We start from the raw sequence: 23,741 nt of genomic DNA, 5'->3' as shown, positions 1-23,741 counted from the left end.
CGGACTGGGAGAATGGGGACCGAGAATGGGTTCGGACTGGGAGAATGAGGACTGAGAATGGGCCCGGACGGGGAGAATGGGGACTGAGAATGGGCCCGGACTGGGAGAATGAGGACTGAGAATGGGCCCGGACTGGGAGAATGAGGACTGAGAATGGGCCCGGACTGGGAGAATGAGGACCGAGAATGGGCCCGGACTGGGAGAATGGGGACTGAGAATGGGCCCGGACTGGGAGAATGGGGACTGAGAATGGGCCCGGACCGGGAGAATGGGGACTGAGAATGGGCCCGGACTGGGAGAATGAGGACTGAGAATGGGCCCGGACTGGGAGAATGAGGACCGAGAATGGGCCCGGACTGGGAGAATGGGGACTGAGAATGGGCCCGGACTGGGAGAATGGGGACTGAGAATGGGCCCGGACCGGGAGAATGGGGACTGAGAATGGGCCCGGACCGGGAGAATGGGGACTGAGAATGGGCCCGGACCGGGAGAATGGGGACTGAGAATGGGCCCGGACTGGGAGAATGGGGACCCGAGAATGGGCCCGGACTGGGAGAATGGGGACCCGGGAATGGGCCCGGACTGGGAGAATGGGGACCCGGGAATGGGCCCGGACTGGGAGAATGGGGACTGAGAATGGGCCCGAACTGGGAGAATGGGGACTGAGAATGGGCCCGGACTGGGAGAATGGGGACTGAGAATGGGCCCGGACTGGGAGAATGGGGACTGAGAATGGGCCCGGACTGGGAGAATGGGAATGAGAATGGGCCCGGACTGGGAGAATGGGGACTGAGAATGGGCCCGGACTGGACAGCCTTTGGCCGGGGTTGGAGGTGAGTTGCTGCTATGTGTTTTTCAATTCTTTTAATGTGCTGGTAGCTGGCTGTATGCTTCACTTTGCAGCCGGAGCTCGCATTGTGTCCCTGGTTACCGTGGCAGCCCGACCTTTTTGGCGCAGATCAAGGCTCCACCTCCCTCGGGTTAGGCCACGCCAAAATGAAGAGATCCAACGGGGAAACTTACAACACTATTTTTTTGGCGTACTTCGGCCCCAAAAATCGGCCGTAACTCTTCAAGTACGCAAAAAAATGCTTTGGGGGAAATTGAGCCCAGTGTTTCTGCAGAAATAGGTATGTGCACGTTAGGCCAATGAACAGAATTTTCCTCGGTCTTGTTTTTCCTCTTATTGTCGATTCTATGCAGCCTATTTGGGAGGCCTTATATTTTTTCCTACATTTATTTGGTGGGCCTGGGCCTGCAGCCCATCCCCGTTCCCCCCACGGTTAATCCACCCCGCGGTTAATCCACCCCGCAGTAATCCGCCCCACGGTTAACCCACCCCACGATTAATCCACCCCGCGGTTAATCCGCCCCACGATTAATCCACCCCGCGGTAATCCGCCCCACGGTTAATCCACCCCGCGGTTAATCCACCCCGCGGTTAATCCACCCCGCAGTAATCTGCCCCACGGATAATCCGCCCCGTGGTTAATCCGCCCCGCGGTTAATCCACCCCGCGGTAATCCGCCCCACGGTTAATCCGTCCCGCGGTTAATCCACCCCGCAGTAATCTGCCCCACGGTTAATCCGCCCCGCGGTAATCCGCCCCACGGTTAACCCACCCCACGGTTAACCCACCCCACGGTTAACCTGCCTCGTGGTTAATCCGTCCCGCGGTTAATCCGCCCCATGGTTAACCCACCCCACGATTAATCCACCCCGCGGTTAATCCGCCCCGTGGTTAACCAGCCCACGGTTAACCCACCCCACGGTTAACCCGCCCCATGGTTAACCAGCCCACGGTTAACCCACCCCATGGTTAACCAGCCCACGGTTAACCCACCCCACGGTTAACCCGCCCCATGGTTAACCAGCCCACGGTTAACCCACCCCACGGTTAACCCGCCCCATGGTTAACCAGCCCACGGTTAACCCACCCCACGGTTAACCCGCCCTTGTTCTCTGATGTTAGGGCCATCAAAACAAAAACAACAGCAAAGGAAGTTATGCTAAACCGTTTATAAATCACAGGTTCGGCCCCAGCTGGAGCATTGAGTCCAGCTCTGGGCACCGCACGGTCGGAAGGATGTCACGGCCTTGGAGAGGGGGCAGAGGAGATTTACCAGAATGGTGCCAGGGATGAGGGACCATCCCTGGTAGCAATCTGGCAAATGTAGAGAGCAGAGAAGCTGGGATTGTTCTGAGACCAGAGAAGGTTAAAGGGGGATTTGATAGAGGCGTTTAAAATCATGAAGGGTTTTTAATAGAGCAACTGAGGAGGCTCTGTTTCCAGGGGCAGGAGGGTCGGTAACCAGAGGGACACAGATTGTCGACAATCGGCGATGGAACCAGAGGGGGAGAATGTTTTTACGCAGCGAGTTGTTGCGATCGGGAACGCGCTGCCTGAAAGGGCGGTGGGAGCAGATTTCAATCGTAACTTTCAAATGGGAACTGGATAAATACTTGGAAAGGAAAACGTGCCGGGCTGTGGGGGAAGAGCAGGGGGGCAGTGGGACTGATCAGATCGCTCTGTCACAGAGCCGGCACAGGAACGATGGGCCGAATGGCCTCCTCCTGCGCTGTCTGATTCTGTGCGTCTTCTCTGCAAAAGTTCATGCACTCGTCTAAAGCAGCAGCTCGAACCCTGCCCATTGACACACTGCGGGTTTGAGCGGCCCAAGCCAGGTGAGTATTTCCTGATCTAGTCGCTGATTATCACCACCTCCCTCCTCCTCCCCACAGGGCATACAAGACCATCGAGGAGGATGACCTCAAGTTCCCGCTGGTGTACGGAGAAGGCAAAAAGGTAAACGATAAATCCAGCACCAGCGCGCGTGCACTCACCAAAACTCGGTGTACAACACACCGGTCCTGAAGCGAGCTCCGCCCTGCAGTGTGATTGGAAGATTCAACCAACTCGCATTTATATAGCGCCTTTCACATCCCAAAGGCCTTTCTCGTCCAATGAAGCACTTTCGAAGTGTAGTCACTGTTGCAATGTCGGGGAACCAATTTGTCCTCTACTCAGTCCCACAAGTAGCAATATAAACTAAAGGGTACAGTTTTACAGGGGGTGCAGGAAGAGGGAGAACTGCGGGTATATATGCACAGTGGCTGGGCACATTGAGAAGCCCGTTAAAAAAAAGGCACGTTCACAGGGCTGTGGAGAAGAGCAGGGGGGAGTGGGGCTTATTGGATGGCTCTGTCACAGAGCCAGCACAGGCACTTTGGGCCCAATGGCCGCCTCCTGTACTGTAAGATTCTATGAACTTACCAGACAATCTGTTTTTGTTGGTGTTGGTTTGAGGGGTAAATATTGGCCGGGACTTTGCTGCTCTTCTTCAAACACCGATGGGGCCCATCCACCATGGCAGATATGGTCTCAGTTTAATGCCTCGTGTGATTAACTTAGTTAACCTGACAGCTGGAACCCTTTATGTGAAATATTAACATGTGCGGATTGACAGATGGCAACGTAGGCAACTCATCATCATCATAGGCGGTCCCTCATATCTAGGATGACTTGCTTCCATGCCAAAAAGGATGAGTTCACACGTGAATCAATGAAGGACCCTAATATTCCAGATCCCGAACTTGAAGGGTGGAAGATGCCTGTGGGTGGATTTTTTTAATGTGGGGTGACCGTTGCACACCAGCCACCACACGGGCTTGACAGAGCCAGGTCTTGGTCCAGTGGCAAGGGTTAACCAGGACGACTGGAGATTTGCTCTGCTACACGGACCGAGTGCGCACACATACTAACTGCTCTCTGATTACCAGGCCTTCAGGAGAATCCAGTGACAAGGTCTGGGAACTGCAACTTCCAACCAACACCTCCTCTCGCAAGGGTATAGACTGTCAGGGGGGTAAATTCTGCTGCGCCACGTTTGGGGGCGGTGACACGGACGAGAAACGAGATTTTGCTCATGTATGATTTTACCTGTAAATAAATCCAACCCAGTAGCTTAGCCTGTACACTGTTGTTTTCCGCTTTTTGGAAGTAATGGGAGGATATGGCGGGCATCACACGGGACCTCCATCGTTAAACCTGGGCACGCTGCCTTGTAGACAGCACAGGTTTCAGTTCAGTCAGGGGCCCAGGTTGTTTGTGGAATCTGCTGTCTGGCCAGAATTGTTGGGGGAGCAGCCCGAAAGGTAATCCTTCCTCTACGCATGCGGTAAAAACACAAGCAAGATGGGCTGCATTTACCGGTGCTCTCTGCCTCTGTTTTTGCTCCGGAGGGGTGGCAACGGCGGTGGTGAGCACTTGCGGGCGGGCGGCCAGGTTCCAGCGCCCCGCTGGGACATTCGGGGCCGGTTTCGGCAAGATGCGGAGTGTTAACGCCCTGGAGGGGCGCGCTGGTGTGTAATACGCCTGGTTGCGACACCGGCTCGATTTTGGCCTCCTGCCCGACCTGTAGCGCCCTGTAGAGCGCCTCCTGGTGGGACCGCCTGGGGAAACGGGCGTTCCAAGCTAAACCGGCCGCAGTGAGGTAAGGAACGTCCACCTCAGGTAGGTGTGGTTGTGTTTTCTTTTTTTTTTTGCGATTTATGTTGTGGTGGTGTGAGTTATTTATTGGGAATGTTTTTGGTGGGTATTTTTGTCTCCGAGGCCGGCTGTTTAGCTCGGGATCTTCTCATGCTCAGCCGGCCTAGCGCCCAGAGAGAGGTTGGGAACACCTCCCTTAGCACTCCGCCACACACTCGGGGCCCAGCTGACGAATTTTGCTGACTCAGGCTCAAACCTATTCCAGGCGGTATCAGGACTGCCTTGCCGTCATTAACGCCCCGAAATCCCAAAGGCTGAAAATCCCGCCCTGTATAATTGATATAACCAGACTCTGGGTCCCCCACACCAGTGAGTTAATGAGGCACGGATTACTTTACACTCTCTCCACAGGCTCGCGTCATGGCGACCATTGGGGTGACTCGAGGACTGGGAGATCACGATCTGAAGGTTCACTGCTCCAACATCCACATCAAACCCTTCCTGTCGTGCATACCGGAGGTGAGAACCAGCACTGAGGCCTCGCAAAACTGACGACCTTCCCAGAGGGGGTTCGTCCCTTCAGGCAGATCCAGCGGATACAGAGGGACTTCGAATCCATCGAGCGATTCACTTCCTCACCCGGCGCTAGACTGGGGAGGGGCAGGATAAAGGCAGAGCAAGGGGTTGGGATGATCGGGCGTGAAAGTGTTGCCTTGGCTGATGAGAATCAATTTGAGCCTCCCGGCTTCGATAGTCCCTGAATCCGAGAGTTTCAGTGTTTGTGTTTACAAACTTCAGATACACCAAAGATTGTGATCTGGGCCAAGAAGTGGAGACTTCAAACCCATCCCCCAATCTGCCCCCCTCCCGCTCCACAAACCCATCCCCCAATCTGCCCCCCTCCCGCTCCACAAACCCATCCCCCAATCTGCCCCGCTCCCAGACCAGTCCTATTTCCATGTGCCCGTTGAGCAGGTCTGGTCTGGGGCCTGAGCAATTCTAGACAGATCGGACAATGGGTAGGTCCAGTGGGAGAGTGCCAGGTGGGGGCGGGGGGGATGGAGAGCGTGTGGAGGAGGGGTTGGGGAGAGAGTTGGGTGGAGGGACAGGGAAGAGGGAGAGATGAGTCTGGGGGGGGGGTAAGAGAGAGTGTGGGGGTGTTCGATAAGGTGCCACACAAAAGGTTACTGCAGAAGATAAAGGTACGCGGAGTCAGTGGAACTGTATTAGCATGGATAGAGAATTGGCTGGCTAACAGAAAGCAGAGAGTCGGGATAAATGGGTCCTTTTCCGGTTGGAAATCTGTGGTTAGTGGTGTGCCACAGGGATCGGTGCTGGGACCACAACTGTTTACAATATACGTAGATGACCTAGAAGAGGGGACAGAGTGTAGTGCAACAAAATTTGCAGATGACACTAAGGTTAGTGGGAAAGCGGGTTGTGTAGAGGACACAGAGAGGCTGCAAAGAGATTTGGATAGGTTAAGCGAATGGGCTAAGGTTTGGCAGATGGAATACAATGTCGGAAAGTGTGAGGTCATCCACCTTGGGAAAAAAAACAGTAAAAGGGAATATTATTTGAATGGGGAGAAATTACAACATGCTGTGGTGCAGAGGGACCTGGGGGTCCTTGTGCATGAAACTCTTTTAGAGTCCTTGTGCATGAATCCCAAAAGGTTAGTTTGCAGGTGCAGCAGGTAATCAGGAAGGCGAATGGAATGTTGGCCTTCATTGCGAGAGGGATGGAGTACAAAAGCAGGGAGGTCCTGCTGCAACTGTATAGGGTATTGGTGAGGCCGCACCTGGAGTACTGCGTGCAGTTTTGGTCACCTTACTTAAGGAAGGATATACTAGCTTTGGAAGGGGTACAGAGACGATTCACTAGGCTGATTCCGGAGATGAGGGGGTTACCTTATGATGATAGATTGAGTAGACTGGGTCTTTACTCGTTGGAGTTCAGAAGGATGAGGGGTGATCTTATAGAAACATTTAAAATCATGAAAGGGATAGACAAGATAGAGGCAGAGAGGTTGTTTCCACTGGTCGGGGAGTCTAGAACTAGGGGGCACAGCCTCAAAATACGGAGGTGCCAATTTAAAACCGAGTTGAGAAGGAATTTCTTCTCCCAGAGGGTTGTGAATCTGTGGAATTCTCTGCCCAAGGAAGCAGTTGAGGCTAGCTCATTGAATGTATTCAAGTCACAGGTAGATAGATTTTTAACCAATAAGGGAATTAAGGGTTACGGGGAGAGGGCGGGTAAGTGGAGCTGAGTCCACGGCCAGATCAGCCCTGATCTTATTGAATGGCGGAGCAGGCTCGAGGGGCTAGATGGCCTACTCCTGTTCCTAATTCTTATGTTCTTATTCTTATGAGGGACAGAGAGTGCGAGAGGGTGAAGATTGGGAGGACAAGCCTGGGTCAGCAGCTGCCCCGCAGTATGTTCATGGAGCAAGAGAGGCCGGTTATTTTGGAGCCGCCAGTAGCGGCCCTTTAAGGACTGCTTGAGCTGCTCAACACCAGGACCCTGTGCCCCTTAAAATTGTAATTAGTGGCCTAACTTTATCATAAGACCTCGATTTCCATAATTGAGACTTAGTGCCCGAAACAGGCAGGCGCTGCAGCCATGCATGGGGAGGCCGTTAACAGGACGGTGACCCCAGTTTGAGGCTGGTGGCACCCCATTAAAGCCAATTCCAGCCCCTGGACAGGGCAGGTTCCCAGACTGCGGCCAGCAGAGGGCGGCAGCACCTCCCACCAGCGGCCAGCAGAGGGTGCCACTAACTGCCCTGTGGCAGACAGAGTAACGCAATCTGCAAACTTTTCACGCCTTTCACAATTTCATTTTCTGATATATTCAATTTGAAGTTGTTAAAGTCAGCGGCTGCACACAGACCGGCTCTACTGGGGCTCTTTTCTCTGGAATAGAGACAATTGAGAAGTGAATTGAAAAAGGTCTTTAAAATTATGAAAGGGTTTGATCGGGTAGACGTAGAGAAGATGTTTCCCCTTGTGGTGGGGACCAGAACTGGGGACATCAATATCAGACAGACACTAATAAACCCAATGGGGAATTCAGGAGCAACTTCTTTACCCAGAGAGCGGTGAGAATGTGGAACTCGCTGCCACAGGGAGGGGTTGAGGTGAATAGTATCGATGCATTTAAGGGGTGGCTGGATAAACCCATGAGGGAGAATGGGATAGAACAATAGGGTGTCAGGGTGAGATGGAGTAGAGAAGGCAGAAGCACGTGTGCAGCATAGCCGCGGGCACGGAGCGTTTGGGCCGAATGGCCTGTTTCTGTGTTGTAAATACTGTGAAATGGATGCCGTCATTGAGGTGCTGGTTGGGTAAGCGCTAACCTCTGTTACTCTGGCAGGTGAAAGTGTACGACGTGACCAAGTATGAGCACGGTGTGGATGACGTGCTGGTGCTGGGGACAGACGGGTTGTGGGACGTGATCTCGGACCGGGAGGTGGCAGACGCCGTGACCCGCGTCCTCTCCAACTGCGAGCCCGACAATCCCAGCAGGTTTGTGAGCTTGATCGGGGTTTCCTGACGTTTAACTGAAACTCACAAATCCAGGGCACGGTCACATAAAAAGCAGGAACTTGTGCGCAAGATACAACAAACTTGCATTTCTATAGCGCCTTTCACAACCTCAGGACGGCCCAAAGTGCTTTACAGCCAATGAAGTACTTTTGGAGTGTAGTCACTGTTGTAATGTAGGACATGCGGCAGCCAATTTGCGCACAGCAAGCTCCCACAAACAGCAATGTGATAATGACCGGATAATCTGTTTTTGTTATGTTGATTGAGGGATAAATATTGGCCCCAGGACACCGGGGATAACTCCCCTGCTCTGCTTCGAAATAGTGCCGTGGGATCTTTTACATCCACCTGAGAGGGCAGACAGGCCTCGGTTTAACGTCTCGTCCGAAAGACGACATCACTTCCAAATGTCCCCTTTGCCAATTTGTGTTGTTTTCCTTTAATGAGTCTGATGTTGCCCCCTATTGAGAACTAGTCACCTTCTCACTGTGCAGAATATTCTGCTTTGGCTTGTTATCCTACATCAGAGTTTATGGTTTTGTTTTAGGAGCAGGAGGAGGCCATTCGGCCCCTCTAACCTGTTACACAGGAAGAGGCCTTACGTCCCCTCGAGCCTGTTCCGCCATTCAATGAGATCATGGCTGATCTGTATCTTAACTCCATCTCCCCGCCTTGGTTCCATAATTAGTTATACAAAATATTGGAGATTAGGGAAAAGGTTGTTTGAGAGTCGAGATTCATCCAGTCAGGTAACGAAAGTTCTCTTTGCTTTCCAATCGGGCGACCAATGGCGGGAGTGTGGGGATGAGGCGGGAGCTCCTGGAATATGTCCGAACACAGTTGGTGAGCCCCCGTGATAATCTGGGAGTCTAGTTTTGATCGCTGCTCTCCAGACTGATGTTGTCTTTTGAACGATGGTTCTCTTCATAGAAACATAGAAAAATAGGTGCAGGAGTAGACCATTCAGCCCTTCGAGCCTGCACCACCGTTCAATAAGATCATGGCTGATCATTCCTTCAGTACCCCTTTCCTGCTTTCTCTCCATACCCATTGATCCCCTTAACCGTAAGGGCCATATCTAACTCCCTCTTGAATATATCCAATGAACTGGCATCAACAACTCTCTGCGGCAGGGAATGCCACAGGTTAACAACTCTCTGAGTGAAGAAGTTTCTCCTCATCTCAGTCCTAAATGGCCTACCACTTATCCAAAGACACTGTCCCCTGGTTCTGGACTTCCCCAATATCGAGAACATTCTTCCCGCATCTAATCTTTCCAGTCCTGTCAGAATCTTATATGTTTCTATGAGATTCCCTCTCATCCTTCTAAACTCCAGCAAATAAAGGCCCAGTTTATCCAGTCTCTCCTCATATGACAGCCCAGCCATCCCTGGGAATCAGTCTGGTGAACCTTCGCTGCACTCCCTCAATAGCAAGAACATCCTTCCTCAGATTAGGAGACCAAAACTGAACAATAAATACACAATAGTTTCTCATGAATCCAATCAGGTAATAATGAGAAATTCCTTTACCCAGAGAGTGGTGAGAATGTGGAACACGCTGCCACAGGGCGTGGTTGATGATAGTAGCTTAGATACTTCCAAAAGGAAACTGGACGAGTACACGAGAGAGAACAAGAGCAACTTGCATTTATATAGCGCCTTTAAAGTAGTGAAATGTCCCAAGGTGCTTCACAGGAGCGTTATACGACAAAAAATTAGTTTGACACCGAGCCAGATAAGGAAAAATTACGCAGGTGACCAAAAGCTTGGTCAAAGAGGTAGGTTTTAAGGAGCGTCTTGAAGGAGGAGAGAGAGGCAGAGAGGCGGAGAGGTTTAGGGAGGGAGTTCCAGAGCTTGGGGCCCAGGCAACAGGAGGCACGGCCACCGATGGTGGAGCGATTATAATCAGTGATGCTCTAAAGGGCAGAATTAGAGGACGCAGAGATCTCGGGGGGTTGTGGGGTTGGACGGGATTACAGAGATAGGGAGGGGCGAGGCCATGGAGGGATTTGTAAATAAGGATGAGAATTTTTAAATTGAGGCATTGCTTAACCGGGAGCCAATGTAGGTCAACGAGCACAGGGGGTGATGGGTGATTGGGACTTGGTGCGAGTTAGGACAAGGGGCAGCCGAGTTTTGGATCACCTCTAGTTTACGTAGGGTAGAATGTGGGAGGCCAGCCAGGAGTGCGTTGGAATAGTCAAGTCTAGAGGTAACAAAGGCATGGATGAGGGTTTCAGCAGCGGATGAGCTGAGGCAAGGTCGGAGACGGGCGATGTTGCGGAGGTGGAAATAGGCGGTCTTAGTTATGCTGTGGATATGTGGTCGGAATCTCATTCCAGGGTCAAATGTGGCACCAAAGTTGCAAACAATCTCTGCCTCGGTCAGAAGTTGGGGAGAGGGATGGAGTCAGTGGTTAGGGAATGGAGTTTGTGACGGGGACCAAAAGCAATGGCTTCGGTCTTCCCAATGTTCAATTGGAAGATATAATGATATGCTGAGAGTCAGATCGAATGGGAGGAGACTCGTGTGGAGTATAAACACCAGCATGAACTGATTGGACGGATTGAACATAAGAAATAGGAGCAGGGGTCGGCCATTCGGCCCCTCGAGCCTGCTCCACCATTCAATAAGATCGTGGCTGAACTGATCTTGGACTCAGCTCCACTTCCCTGCCCGATCCCCATAACCCTTTACTCCCTTATTGCTCAAAAATCTGTCCATCTGCACCTTAAATATATTCAATGACCCAGCCTCCACAGCTCTCTGGGGCAGAGAATTCCAAAGATTTACAACCCTCTGAGAAGAAATTCCTCCTCATCTCCGTTTTAAATGGGCGACCCCTTATTCTGAAACTGTGCCCCCTAGTTCTAGATTCCCCCATGAGGGGAAACATCCTCTCTGCATCTACCCTGTCGAGGCCCCTCAGAATGTTGCTTCAATACGATCACCTCTCATTCTTCTAAACTCCAATGAGTACAGGCCCAACCTGCTCAACCTTTCCTCATAAGAGAAACCCTTCATCCCAGGAATCAACCTGGTGACCTGCCTCCCGTGCGATGGCCAGTTTCTGTGTGGTGTACTCTGTGTGATTGTGTGTGATTCCCCCCGCAGGTTCACGCTGGCCGCTGAGGACCTGGTGATGAGGTCGCGGGGAATCCTGAAGGAGCGAGGTTGGCGGCTGTCCAACGATCGGCTGGGCTCGGGCGACGATATCTCGGTCTTTGTCATTCCTCTGTACGGCCACATGTGACCCGTCTACACACAGCGTCTCCCTGGGACTCTACACGGACTAAAAATGGAGCTGTTAAGTTCTACGTAGCGCCCTCCACACACCACCACCCCCACTCCCCTTTGCCGGATTTCTCATCCTTTTTAATGAGCATCCCCTCCTCCTGTAATATAATCCATCCCCGCTGAAACATTTCAAGAAGTACTTGCATTTCTATAGCGCCTTTCACAACCTCAAGATGTCCCAAAGCGCTTTACAGCCAATGAAGTACTTTTGAAGTTGTACTGTAGGAAACGCAACAGCCAATTTTCGCACAGCAAGCTCCCGCAAACAGCAATAAGATAAATGACCCAATGATCTGTTTTTTTTAGTGATGTTGGTTTAGGGATAAATATTGGCCCCAGGACACCGGGGAGAACTCCCCTGTTCTTCAATCCATGGTCTCTTTTACATCCACCTGAGAGAGCAGACGGGGCCTCGGTTTAACATCTCATCCGAAAGACGGTACAGCCCCTCCGACAGTGCGGCACTCCCTCAGTACTGTCCCTCCGACAGTGCAGCACTCCCTCAGTACTGCCCCTCCGACAGTGCGGCGCTCCCTCAGTACTGCCGCTCCGACAGTGCGGCGCTCCCTCAGTACTCCCCCTCCGACAGTGCGGCGCTCCCTCAGTACTGCCCCTCCGACAGTGCGGCACTCCCTCAGTACTGCCCCTCCGACAGTGCAGCGCTCCCTCAGTACTGCCCCTCCGACAGTGCAACGCTCCCTCAGTACTGCCCCTCCGACAGTGCGGCGCTCCCTCAGTACTGCCCCTCCGACAGTGCAACGCTCCCTCAGTACTGCCCCTCCGACAGTGCAACGCTCCCTCAGTACTGCCCCTCCGACAGTGCAGCACTCCCTCAGTACTGCCCCTCCGACAGTGCGGTGCTCCCTCAGTACTGCCCCTCCGACAGTGCGGTGCTCCCTTAGTACTGCCCCTCCGACAGTGCGGCACTCCCTCAATACTGCCCCTCCGACAGTGCGGTGCTCCCTTAGTACTGCCCCTCCGACAGTGCGGCACTCCCTCAATACTGCCCCTCCGACAGTGCAGCTCTCCCTCAGTACTGCCCTCCGACAGTGCGGCACTCCCTCAATACTGCCCCTCCGACAGTGCGGACTCCCTCAGTACTGCACTGGAGTGTCAGTCTGAATTATGTACTCCAGTCTCTGGAGTGGGACTCGAACACACAACCTTCTGACTCAGAGGCGAGAGTGCTGCCCACTGAGCCACAGCTGACACATTTAGCTTGCTGTCTGCCTGTAACTCCGGAATGTTTTGGCGTCCAATGCCCAGAATATATCCCGGGACAGGCTACAGACCAGGCTGCGATGCTTGTTGTCTGATCGCTCTGTTCCGAGAGAGAGCCGAGATGTCGCATTGCCCTCTATGCCCCAACTCATTTTTAATCTGCGGTTTCCAATCTTCGAGGGATATATTAATGAAATGAAAAAAATAAGACAACCTGTGAACCTGAAATAAAACCAGGACGTGCTAGAGATAGACAGCAGGCCTAATGTCCCTCTGCAGTCTCCAGGAATTGGAGATTCATCTCCGGGACACTGCAAAACCCTGGAGAATAATCATCGCGGGGCCAATGAACATTCCTGTTTCTTCGAACACTTTAAGTTCTAAAAATATTGGATATAAGGGGAAAGGCTGTTTGATCAGCCGGGGAACTTGGAGACGGGATATCCTATGTTGTAACCTCCAGGAATATGTCCAACTAGAGGTGTCAATCCTATGGGCCACTCATTACGGAAACGTAACCATTTCATAAGAACTTGCAACAGGAGTCGGCCATTCGGCCCCTCGAGCCTGCTCCACCATTCAATGAGATGATGGCTGATCTTCGACCTCAACTCCACTTTCCCGCCCGATCCCCATATCCCTTGATTCCCCTAGACCCAAAAAACCTTTCAATCTCAGCCTTGAATATATTCAGAGACTCAGCATCCACAGCCCTCTGAGGGAGAGAATTCCAAAGATTCACCACCCTCCAAGTGAAGAAATTCCTCCTCATCTCTGTCTTAAATGGCCGCCCTCCCTTATCCTGAGACTGTGCCCCCTGGTTCTAGACACACCAGCCTGGGCAAACAACCTCTCAGCATCTACCCTGTCGATCCCCTTCAGAATCTTGTATGTTTCAGTGAGATCACCTCTCAGTCTTCTAAACTCCAGAGAGTATAGATTCAAACTACCCAATCTTTCCTCATAAGACAACCCTCTCATCCCAGGAATCAATCTGGTGACCCTCCGTTGCACCGTCTTCAAGGCAAGTATATCCTTCCTTAGATAAGGAGACCAAAGCTGTGCACAGTACTCCAGGTGTGATCTTACCAGGGCCGTATTTTAGTGCCCACACTTCACAAGCTAACTACTGATGAGGAAGTCCATGCTAGTTCATCTAGCCAGTCGACCTTCCAGTATCTCCTCTTCCCCCGCCCACTCCACCCAAACGTACGTGTGGTGTTAGCTCCATGTGTGAAGGTATTGATCGTGTCCTAACTCGCACCAAGTCCCGCTCACCCATCACCCCCTGTGCTCGCTGCCCGTGTTCTAACTCACACCACGTCCCGCTCACCCATCACCCCCTGTGCTCGCTGACCTACATTGGCTCCCGGTTAAGCAACGCCTCGATTTCAAAATTCTCATCCTTGTTTATAAGTCCATGGCCCTCGCCCCTCCATATCTCTGTAATCTCCTCCAGCCCCAAAACCCCCTGAGATCTCTGCGCTCCTCTAATTCTGCCCTCCTGAGCATCCCTGATTATAATCGCTCAACCATCGGTGGCCGTGCCTTCAGTTGCCTGGGCCCCAAGCTCTGGAACTCCCTCCCTAAACCTCTCCGCCTCTCTACCTCTCTCAAGATGCTCCTTAAAACCTACCTCCTCATCTGCCGTAATTTCTTCCAATATGGCTCGGTGTCAAATTTATTTGCTTCGTCTTAAAACACTCCTGTGAAGCGCCTTGGGACGTTTTACTACGTTAAAGGCGTTATATAAATGCAGTTGCTGTTAATTAGATCTGGGAATGAACGCCCTCTGGCTGAAAACTCTTTGCACGCTGGCCTGGTCCATCGGCTGCATATCCTTGGCCTTTTTTACGAGAAATAAAAAGCTTTTTGAAGATCTTTGTGGATGGAAGTTGGACGTCTCGGTTGGGCACCATTTGCGTGGAGCCCTGCACACCACGCGCCGAGACTCAATTCCTTTATGCGCACATCAGTCCTCTTATAAAATACTCTCTTTTACTTTAGTCCATTTCATTCCCTTCCAGGCTGTGAGGAGAAGCTGTTCCAAGAATTTTTAATGATAATAAGAGATATATTTGCAAAGTTCATGAACACGAATAAAGAACCACAAACTGTTCCTGCGACTGTTTCACTGCGACTGCAAGAAATCAGTATCAATCTGCTGAGACGATCGTTCCGTCAGTGGGTACATACGCTGCCCGGTGTAGGGACATAGGAACAGGGGGAGGCCATTCAGCCCCTCGAGCCTGTTCCACCATTTAACTCGATCATGGCTGATCTGTATCACAACTTCACCCACCCGCCTTGGTTCTGTAACCCTCAATACCCTTGCCCAACAAAAATCTACCGGTCCCTATTTTGACATTTTTTATTGAAACCCCAGCCTCAAAAGCTTTTGGGGAGCGAGTTCCAGATTTCCACTACCCATTGTGTGAAGAAAAAAGACTTGGATTTATATAGCGCCTTTCACGACCACTGGACATCTAAAAGTGCTTTGCAGCCAATGAAGTACTTTTGAATTGTAGCCACTGTTGTAATGTGGAAAACGCAGCAGCCAAATTGCACACAGCAAGCTCCCACACACAGCAATATAATAATGGACGGATCATCTGTTTTACTGATGTTGATTGAGGGATAGATATTGGCCCCAGGACACCGGGAAGAACTCCCCTGCTCTTCTTCGAAATAGTGCCATGGGATCTTTTACATCCACCTGAGAGAGCAGACGGGGCCTTGGTTTAACTTCTCATCCAAAAGACGGCACCTCGAACAGTACAGTATTCCCTCAGTACTGCCCCTCCGACAGTGCGGCGCTCCCTCAGTATTTTGCCCCTCCGACAGTGCAGCGCTCCGTCAGTACTGCCTCTCTGACTGCCACTCCAACAGTGCAACGCTCCCTCAGTACTGCCCCTCCGACACTATGGCGCTCCCTCAGTACTGCCCCTCCGACAGTGCAGCGCTCCCTCAGTATTGCCCCACCGACTGTGCGGCGCTCCCTCAGCACTGCCCCACCGACAGTGCGGCGCTCCCTCAGTACTGGCCCTCCGACAGTGCGGCGCTCCCTCAGTACTGCCCCTCCGACAGTGCGGCGCTCCCTCAGTACGGGCCCTCACCAGTGCAGTACTCCCTCAGTACTGCCCCTCCGACAGTGCAGCCCTCCCTCAGTACTGTCCCTCGCCAGTGCAGCACTCCCTCAATACTGCCCCTCCGACAGTGCAGCACTCCCTCAGTACTGCCCCTCCGACAGTGCAGCACTCCCTCAGTACTGCCCCTCCGACAGTGCAGCACTCCCTCAGTACTGCCCCTCCGACAGTGCTGCACTCCCTCAGTACTGCTTCTCCGACAGTGCAGCACTCCCTCAGTACTGCCCCTCCGACAGTGCAGCACTCCCTCAGTACTGCACTGGAGTGTCAGCCTAGTTTTTTGTGCTGAAGTCAACGAAGCAGGGCTTGAAAGAGCGGGCGCTGTTACGATGGGCTGAATGGCCTTGTATACTGTCATTCTATAAATGTATTGTTCTATAAATGCACCAGAAGTTTGAAGACAAGGTTCACAGTGTTAGCCGTAGCACTTCCGCCTCTCGTGTCTGAAGAACAAAACTTTCACCTTTCACAATTACTTGATGCTCACAGACACCTTGCGTACTCAAAATGAATTTGTCCAAACCGTGCACATGTTTGCTCGCTAGTGCATACCGAGTTGGTCGGTCTCAATCCAGAGTGGAAAACTGGCCTCAGTGTCTTTGGGCAGGCTGAAGGAGAACAAAATCAGTCAGGGTTCTTGCTCCTGATTGGTGTACAGCTGCCCCCTGTCGTCATCATCATAGGCAGTTCCTCGAATCGAGGAAGACTCGCTTCCACTCTTAAAATAAGTCCTTAGGTGGCTGAACAGTCCAATACAGGAATTACAGTCTCTGTCACAGGTGGGACAGACAGTGGTTGAGGGAAAGGGTGGGTGGGACTGGTTTGCCGCACGCTCCTTCTGCTGCCTGCGCTTGTTTTCTGCATGCTCTCGGCGACGAGACTCGAGGTGGTCAGCGCCCTCCCGGATGCACTTCCTCCACTTAGGGCGGTCTTTGGCCAGGGACTCCCAGGTGTCGGTGGGGATGTTGCATTTTATCAAGGAGGCTTTGAGGGTGTCCTTGTAACGTTTCCTCTGCCCACCTTTGGCTCGCTTACCGTGAAGGAGTTCTGAGTAGAGCGCTTGCTTTGGGAGTCTCGTGACTGGCATGTGAACAATGTGCAACGACCACCCCACGTTAAAAGCACTCATGCACAGGCATCTTCCACTTTTTTTGCCCCCTGTAGGCACTGGGTGGCAACAAGCTCGGGATAGAAGCAGAGAAATTTGTGGCACAGAAGGAGGCCAATCAGCCCATCGTGTCTGTGCTGGGCTGTGATGCCTTTCATTGCCAAATATCCAGCTGCCGGTCACCGCCTGGGGGAAGACAACCGAGGAAGCTAACCGAGCTAATTTGAAATGCAAATTTAAAAAATTATATTTTTGCTGAGCGAATTCAGAGAGCATCTTTAGTCAGAAATCTATCTCTCTGTTCAATACTTTTTAAGTAATTAGTGTGCCTACAGCAATTGCCGTTTACCCGGGCAGATTGGGAAATGGGCAAGTTGTAACTAACATCAATGATAATGGACTTCCAGAAAAACAGATGCTGACTTCCCTAATTCACAACACGGTTTAATAAATCAAATTTATAGGATATACGGCACAGAAACAGGCCGTTCGGCCCAACCAGTCCATGCCGGCGTTTATGCTCCACTCAAGCCTCCTCCCGTCTTTCCTCATCTAAATCTATCAGCATAACCCTCTATTCCCTTCTCCCTCATACGCTTGTCCAGCCTCCCCTTAAATGCATCGATACTATTCACCTCAACCCCTCCCTGTGGCAGTGAGTTCCACATTCTCACCGCTCTCTGGGTAAAGAAGTTTCTCCTGAATTCCCCATTGGATTTCTTGGTGACTATCTTATATTGATGGCCTCCAGTTCTGCTCTTCCCCACAAGTGGAAACATTCTCTCTGTATCCACTCTATCAAAACCTTTCATCATTTTAAAGACCTCTATTAGTTCACCCCTCAGCCTTCTTTTTTCAAGAGAAAAGAGACCCAGCCTGTACATCCTTTCCTGATATGTATACCCTCGCATTTCTGGGATCACCATGCAGCAGGCTACTTTTAGCAATCATCTTTCAGATCCCATTGATCCCCCCTGCATTAAGCAAGGAATATGGGAGGGGCAATATCCATCTACTTCATTTCTGACTGTCTGATTTTTTTAATTAAACTGCATTAAAGATATTCCCCATCCTGCACATAACTTCCTCATCTCACAAAGAGAAAGAACTGCAGCAAATTTTCAACACCCAAAAGTTTTCCATTGTTAAGAAAGAAAGACTTGCATTTCTATAGCACCTTTCACAACCTCAGGACGTTACGAACCACCTTACAGCCAATGAAGCACTTTTTGAAGTGTAGTCCCTGTTGTAATGTAGGAAACAGTAGGCAGCTAGGCTCATACAGCGGAGCCTGTCTCCAGTTGTCTCGGTCCCCCTTGCCACTGGACCAAGACCTCACTCTGCTCAGCCCGTGTGGTGGCTGGTGTGCAACGGCCACCCCACGTTAAAAGAACTCGCGCACAGGCATCTTCCACCTTGTGTATGTATAATATAAGTATATACCCTGTACACTCAATGTACAGTTACATAAGACCACTGAATGTACCTTCACACTGTATACACTATACCTGTACCACCAGGGGGTGCAACTGGTGGAGACCTAGGGGTCACCTGCACACTGCAGGTAACCAGGTATAAAAGGGAGCTCACCTTACTGTACCCTCATTCAGGAGCTTCAATAAATGGCCTAAGGTCACAACAGTTCAAGTGCAATATCTTACCTCGTGGAGTCGTTACTAGAGTGCTTACAGATACAACACACCCCTCAAAATGACTGTAGGAAACAGGTGAGAGTAATTTGCTTTAAAAGCTTAAGGGGGCGAAATTGGGTTAAACCCCGTCTCGGGGCGGTAACCGAGGTTAGGCGGGACTTCCTGTGCAAGGCACGAAAGTCCCGCCCCAGCCGCAGAGTATCGGTTACCGCCCCTCACAGGAAGTGGAGTGCATTGTCGCGCTCTCCACTGCCCCTTGGGGCAGGATTGGGGGGGCAAGTACTCAGGCAAGTCCGGCACGGACGTGTTGCAATGCCCCTCCCCTTCCATTAAAGGGGAACTTAAGAACATAAGAAATAGGAGCAGGAGTCGGCCACCTGGCCCCTCGAGCCTGCTCCGCCATTCAATAAGATCATGGCTGATCCGATCATGGACTCAGCTCCACTTCCCTGCCCGCTCCCCATAACCCTTTACTCCCTTACCGCTCAAAAATCTGTCTATCTCCACCTTAAATATATTCAATGACCTAGCCTCCACAGCTCTCTGGGGCAGAGAATTCCACAGATTTACAATCCTCTGAGAGAAGAAATTCCTCCTCATCTCCGTTTTAAATGGGCGGCCCCTTATTCTAAGATTATGTCCCCTAGTTCTAGTCTCCCCCATCAGTGGAAACATCCTCTCTGCATCCACCTTGTCAAGCCCCGTCATAATCTTATACGTTTCGATAAGATCAGCTCTCATTCTTCTGAATTCCAATGAGTATAGGCCCAACCTCCTCAACCTTTCCTCATAAGTTAACCCTCTCATCTCCAGAATCAACCTAGTGAACCTTCTCTGAACAACCTCCAATGCAAGTATATCCTTCCTTAAATACAGAGACCAAAACTGTACGCAGTATTCCAGGTGTGGCCTCACCAATACCCTGTACAGGTGTAGCAGGACTTCTCTGCTTTTATACTCCATCCCCCTTGCAATAAAGGCCAACATTCCATTGGCCTTCCTGATCACTTGCTGTACCTGCGCACTAACTTTGTGTGTTTCATGCACAAGGAACCCCCAGGTCTCTCTGTACTGCAACACACTGCACGGCCATTTCAAGGCCTCCGCCGGCCAACCAGGGCCATGCGGTGCCTTGCCGCAGCTGGACACCGGGACGGAGCGCCGGGCCGCGCGACGGTGGGCCAGACCCCGCGGCAGCGACAGAACGCGGCCCGACCGGTGAGTCGGCTGAAGAAAACAAAAACGCTTAGCGGCGCAGCGAACCTTCCCCTTGCACCTTCGCCCCAGGAGCGGCGGAGGGCACGGGTCACGACCCGCAAGGCTGGCTCTGACATCGCCCCGCCACACACTCGCGGGGCGCAGACCAATTTTCACCGCGGGACGGAAAGGGGGTGCGGCGCGCGCGGCAATGGCACAATCGGCGGATTAGCGGCATCCCAGGGCGTGACTGGCGGGGTGTTCTGTTAGTGCTGCCGCCTCCGCTAACTCCCGCTCAATCTCGCAGGAGGCTGTAACGCCCACCCCCGGGCACAAACAGTTCCGCGCTCCGCACACGCACTAACGCGGGAAGCAGAACATGGGGGACTGCGGCCCCGAAATGTTTGCAGAGTTTTTAGAAAAGGACTTTAATGCAAAATAAACCCCGAGTCTTTTTCTAACAGGAAAGAGAGGCAACATTTTTGCACATCACAGAACAAAGAATAAATTGCTGAGAGCGCACGAAGCGGCTCCCCGGGTCCCTGACATGAGTGATGAGCATTCGCCTCCGCCAATCGGCTGAGCAGCAGCCCCGTGTGACAGCTGTCACACAAAGCAGAGGGCCAATGGGGGCGCGGGAGGGGAGGGACCTGCGGGGAGCTCAGTCTGGCTCAAGGTGCAGCCGCTTGCAAAACTTTCAATGAGAGCATTGACCAGTGGCCAAACTACCTGCTCTCCTCCCCTTCCCCCTTTTCCCCTTCACCCTCTTCCCCCTGCCCCCTCTCTCCCCCTGCCCCCTCTCCATCTCCCCTGCCCTCTCTCCCCCTGCCCCCTCTCTATCTCCCCTTCCTCCTCTCCATCTCCCCTGCCCTCTCTCCCCCTGCCCCCTCTCTATCTCCCCTTCCTCCTCTCCATCTCCCCTGCCCTCTCTCCCCCTGCCCCCTCTCTAGCTCTCCCCCTGCCACCTCTCCCCCTGCCCCCTCTCCCCCTGCCCTCTCTGCCCCTGGCCCCTCTCCCCCTGTCCCCTCTCCCCCTGCCCTCTCTCTCCATGCCCCCTCTCTATCTCTCCCTGCCACCTCTTCCCCTGCCCCCTCCCCCCTGCCCCCTCTCCATCTCCCCCTGCCCTCTCTCCCCCTGGCACCTTTCCCCCTGCCCCCTCTCTATCTCCCCCTGCCCTCTCTCCCCCTGCCCGCTCTCTATCTCCCCCTGGCCTCCTGCCCCCTCTCTATCTCTCCCTGCCCTCTCTCCCCCTGCCCTCTCTCCCCCTGGCCGCTCTCCCCTGCCCCCTCTCTATCTCCCCCTGCCCTCTCTCCCCCGGCCTCTCTCCCCCTGCCCTCTCTCCCCCTGGCCCCTCTCTCCCTGGCCCGTCTCCCCTGCCCCCTCTCTATCTCCCCCTGCCCCCTCTCTATCTCCCCCTGCCCCCTCTCTCCCCCTGGCCCCTCTCCCTCTGGCCCCTCTCCCCTGCCCCCTCTCTATCTCCCCCTGCCCCCTCTCTATCTCCCCCTGCCCTCTCTCCCCCTGGCACCTCTCCCTTACCTCAGAGCTGCAAAGACCTCCTCACTCCCCCTTTCCTTTCTTGCAATGTGTTTCCGCCATGCACGCAGAAACCAAGCAGGGTTAAAGCCTGCAAAGAGCCATATTAGGTTATATGTCACTCAGAGTAACACATTCCTACCCACCCCACATCCCCCACGATGCTTGTAAAACAGGAGGAAAATAAACGTTTTCAGACTTTATTTTTAGTTTGATTTGTTTTTCTCAAGTTTTTCTTTTATATTTCAAAATATATACTTTATTCATATAAAAATTTGCACGATACATTGGAAGGCAGTTCAGTACTAAGCTTTGCCTTTGTGAGTTCAAGGTTGTGGCAGATGAAAACGGATAGTGCCTGTCACATAATGTACAGCTGGAGAGCTTACTTAGTTCTACTGAGGTGGTTCATTTTGGTCGGAAGAATAAAGAGACCACTTATTCCTTATAAGGTAAAAGAAAAATTCAATGAAAGAAAGAAAACTTGCATTTCTATAGCGCCCTTCACGATCTCAGGATGTCCCAAAGCACTTTACAGCCAATGAAGTGTTTTTTGGCATGTAGTCACTGTTGTAATGTAGGAAACGCGGCAACCAATTTGTTGCACAGCAAGCTCCCACAAATAGCAATGTGATAATGACCCAGATAATCTGTTTTAGTGATGTTGATTGAGGGATAAATATTGGCCCCAGGACACCGGGGATAACTCCCTTGCTCTTCTTCAAAATAGTGCCATGGGATCTTTTACATCCACCTGAGAGAGCAGACGGGGCCTCGATTTAATGTCTCATCTGAAAGACAGCAGTGCGCCCTCAGTACTGCCCCTCCGACAGTGCAGCGCTCCCTCAGTACTGTCCCTCCGACAGTGCAGCGCTCCCTCAGTACTGTCCCTCCGACAGTGCAGCGCTCCCTCAGTACTGTCCCTCCAACAGTGCAGCGCTCCCTCAGTACTGCCCCTCCGACAGTGCGGCGCTCCCTCAGTACTGCCCCTCCGACAGTGCAGCGCTCCCTCAGTACAACCTCTGCAAGATCAATTTCGATCCCATAAACTGAAGTCAGTGGGAATCAGGGGGAAAACTCTCCACTGGCTGGAGTCATACCTGGCACAAAGGAGGATGGTTGTGCTGGTTGGAGGACAATCATCACAGCCCCAGGACATCGCTGCAGGAGTTCCTCAGGGCAGTGTCCTAGGCCCAACCATCTTCAGCTGCTTCATCAATGACCTTCCCTCCATCATAAGGTAAGAAATGGGGATGTTCGCTGATGATTGCACAGTGTTCAGTTCCATTTGTAACTCCTCAGATAATGGAGCAGTCTGTGCCCACATACAGCAAGACCTGGACAACATTCAGCCTTGGGCTGATAAGTGGCAAGTAACATTCGCGCCACACAAGTGCCAGGCAATGACCATCTCCAACAAGCGAGAGTCTAACCACTGCCCCTTGACATTCAACGGCATTACCATCATCGAATCCTCCACCATCAACATCCTGGGGGTCACCATTGACCAGAAACTTAATTGGACCAGCCACATAAATACTGTGGCAACAAGATCAGACCAGAGGCTGGGTATTCTGTGACGAGTGTCTCACCTCCTGACTCCCCAAAGCCTTTCCACCATCTACAAGGCACAAGTCAGGAGTGTGATGGAATACTCTCCACTTGCCTGGATGAGTGCAGCTCCAACAACACTCGAGAAGCTCGACACCATCCAGGACAAAGCAGCCGCTTGATCGGCCCCCCATCCACCACCTTCAACATTCACTCCCTCCACCACTGGCGCACCGTGGCTGCAGTGTGTACCATCTACAAGATGCACTGCAGCAACTCGCCAAGGCTTCTTCGGCAGCACCTCCCAAAGCCGCGGCCTCTATCACCTCATCATCATAGGCAGTCCCTCGGGATCGAGGAAGACTTGCTTCCACTCTTAGCATGAGTTCTTAGGTGGCTGAACAGTCCAATATGAGAACCACAGTCTCTGTCACAGGTGGGACAGACAGTGGTTGAAGGAAAGGGTGGGTGGGGAGTCTGGTTTGCCGCACGCTCCTTCCGCTGCCTGCGCTTGATTTCGGTGACGATACTCGATGAGCTCAGCGCCCTCCCGGATGCACTTTCTCCACCTAGGGCCAGGGACTCCCAGGTGTCAGTGGGGATGTTGCACTTTATCAGGGAGGGTGTCCTTGTAGCGTTTCCTCTGCCCGCCTTTGGCTCGTTTGCCGTGGACGAGTTCCGAGTAGAGCGCTTGCTTTGGGAGTCTCATGTCTGGCATGCGGACTATGTGGCATGCCCAGCGGAGCTGATCAAGTGTGGTCAGTTCTTCAATACTGGGGATGTTGGCCTGGATGAGGACGCTAATGTTTGTGCGTCTGTCCTCCCAGGGGATTTTCAGGATCTTGCGGAGACATCGTTGGTGGTATTTCTCCTGCAACTTGAGGTGTCTACTGTACATGGTCCACGTCTCTGAGCCATACAGGAGGGCGGCTATTACTACGGCCCTGTAGACCATGAGCTTGGTGACAGTTTTGAGGGACTGATCTTCAAGCACTCT

General features: G+C 52.4%; 1 protein-coding gene across 2 annotated transcripts in view; it reads left to right on the top strand.

Moving 5' to 3' along the window:
* LOC139228313 (protein phosphatase 1H-like) overlaps positions 1-11,929 on the top strand; it is a 64,047-nt gene extending 52,118 nt beyond the window's left edge. For both annotated transcript variants that reach the window (XM_070859496.1, XM_070859495.1), the window contains 4 exons: positions 2,743-2,806; positions 4,901-5,008; positions 7,865-8,016; positions 11,154-11,929. In XM_070859496.1, coding sequence (XP_070715597.1) covers positions 2,743-2,806; positions 4,901-5,008; positions 7,865-8,016; positions 11,154-11,292 — 463 coding nt within the window. In that variant the 3' untranslated portion in view covers positions 11,293-11,929. The remainder of the gene's footprint in view (positions 1-2,742; positions 2,807-4,900; positions 5,009-7,864; positions 8,017-11,153) is intronic.
* Positions 11,930-23,741: the final 11,812 nt, after the last annotated feature.

This window comes from Pristiophorus japonicus, chromosome 17, assembly GCF_044704955.1.
Source record: "Pristiophorus japonicus isolate sPriJap1 chromosome 17, sPriJap1.hap1, whole genome shotgun sequence".
NCBI lineage: Eukaryota > Metazoa > Chordata > Chondrichthyes > Pristiophoridae > Pristiophorus > Pristiophorus japonicus.
Note: the sequence above shows the minus strand (reverse complement) of the source record. Positions and strands in the feature narration are given on the sequence as shown.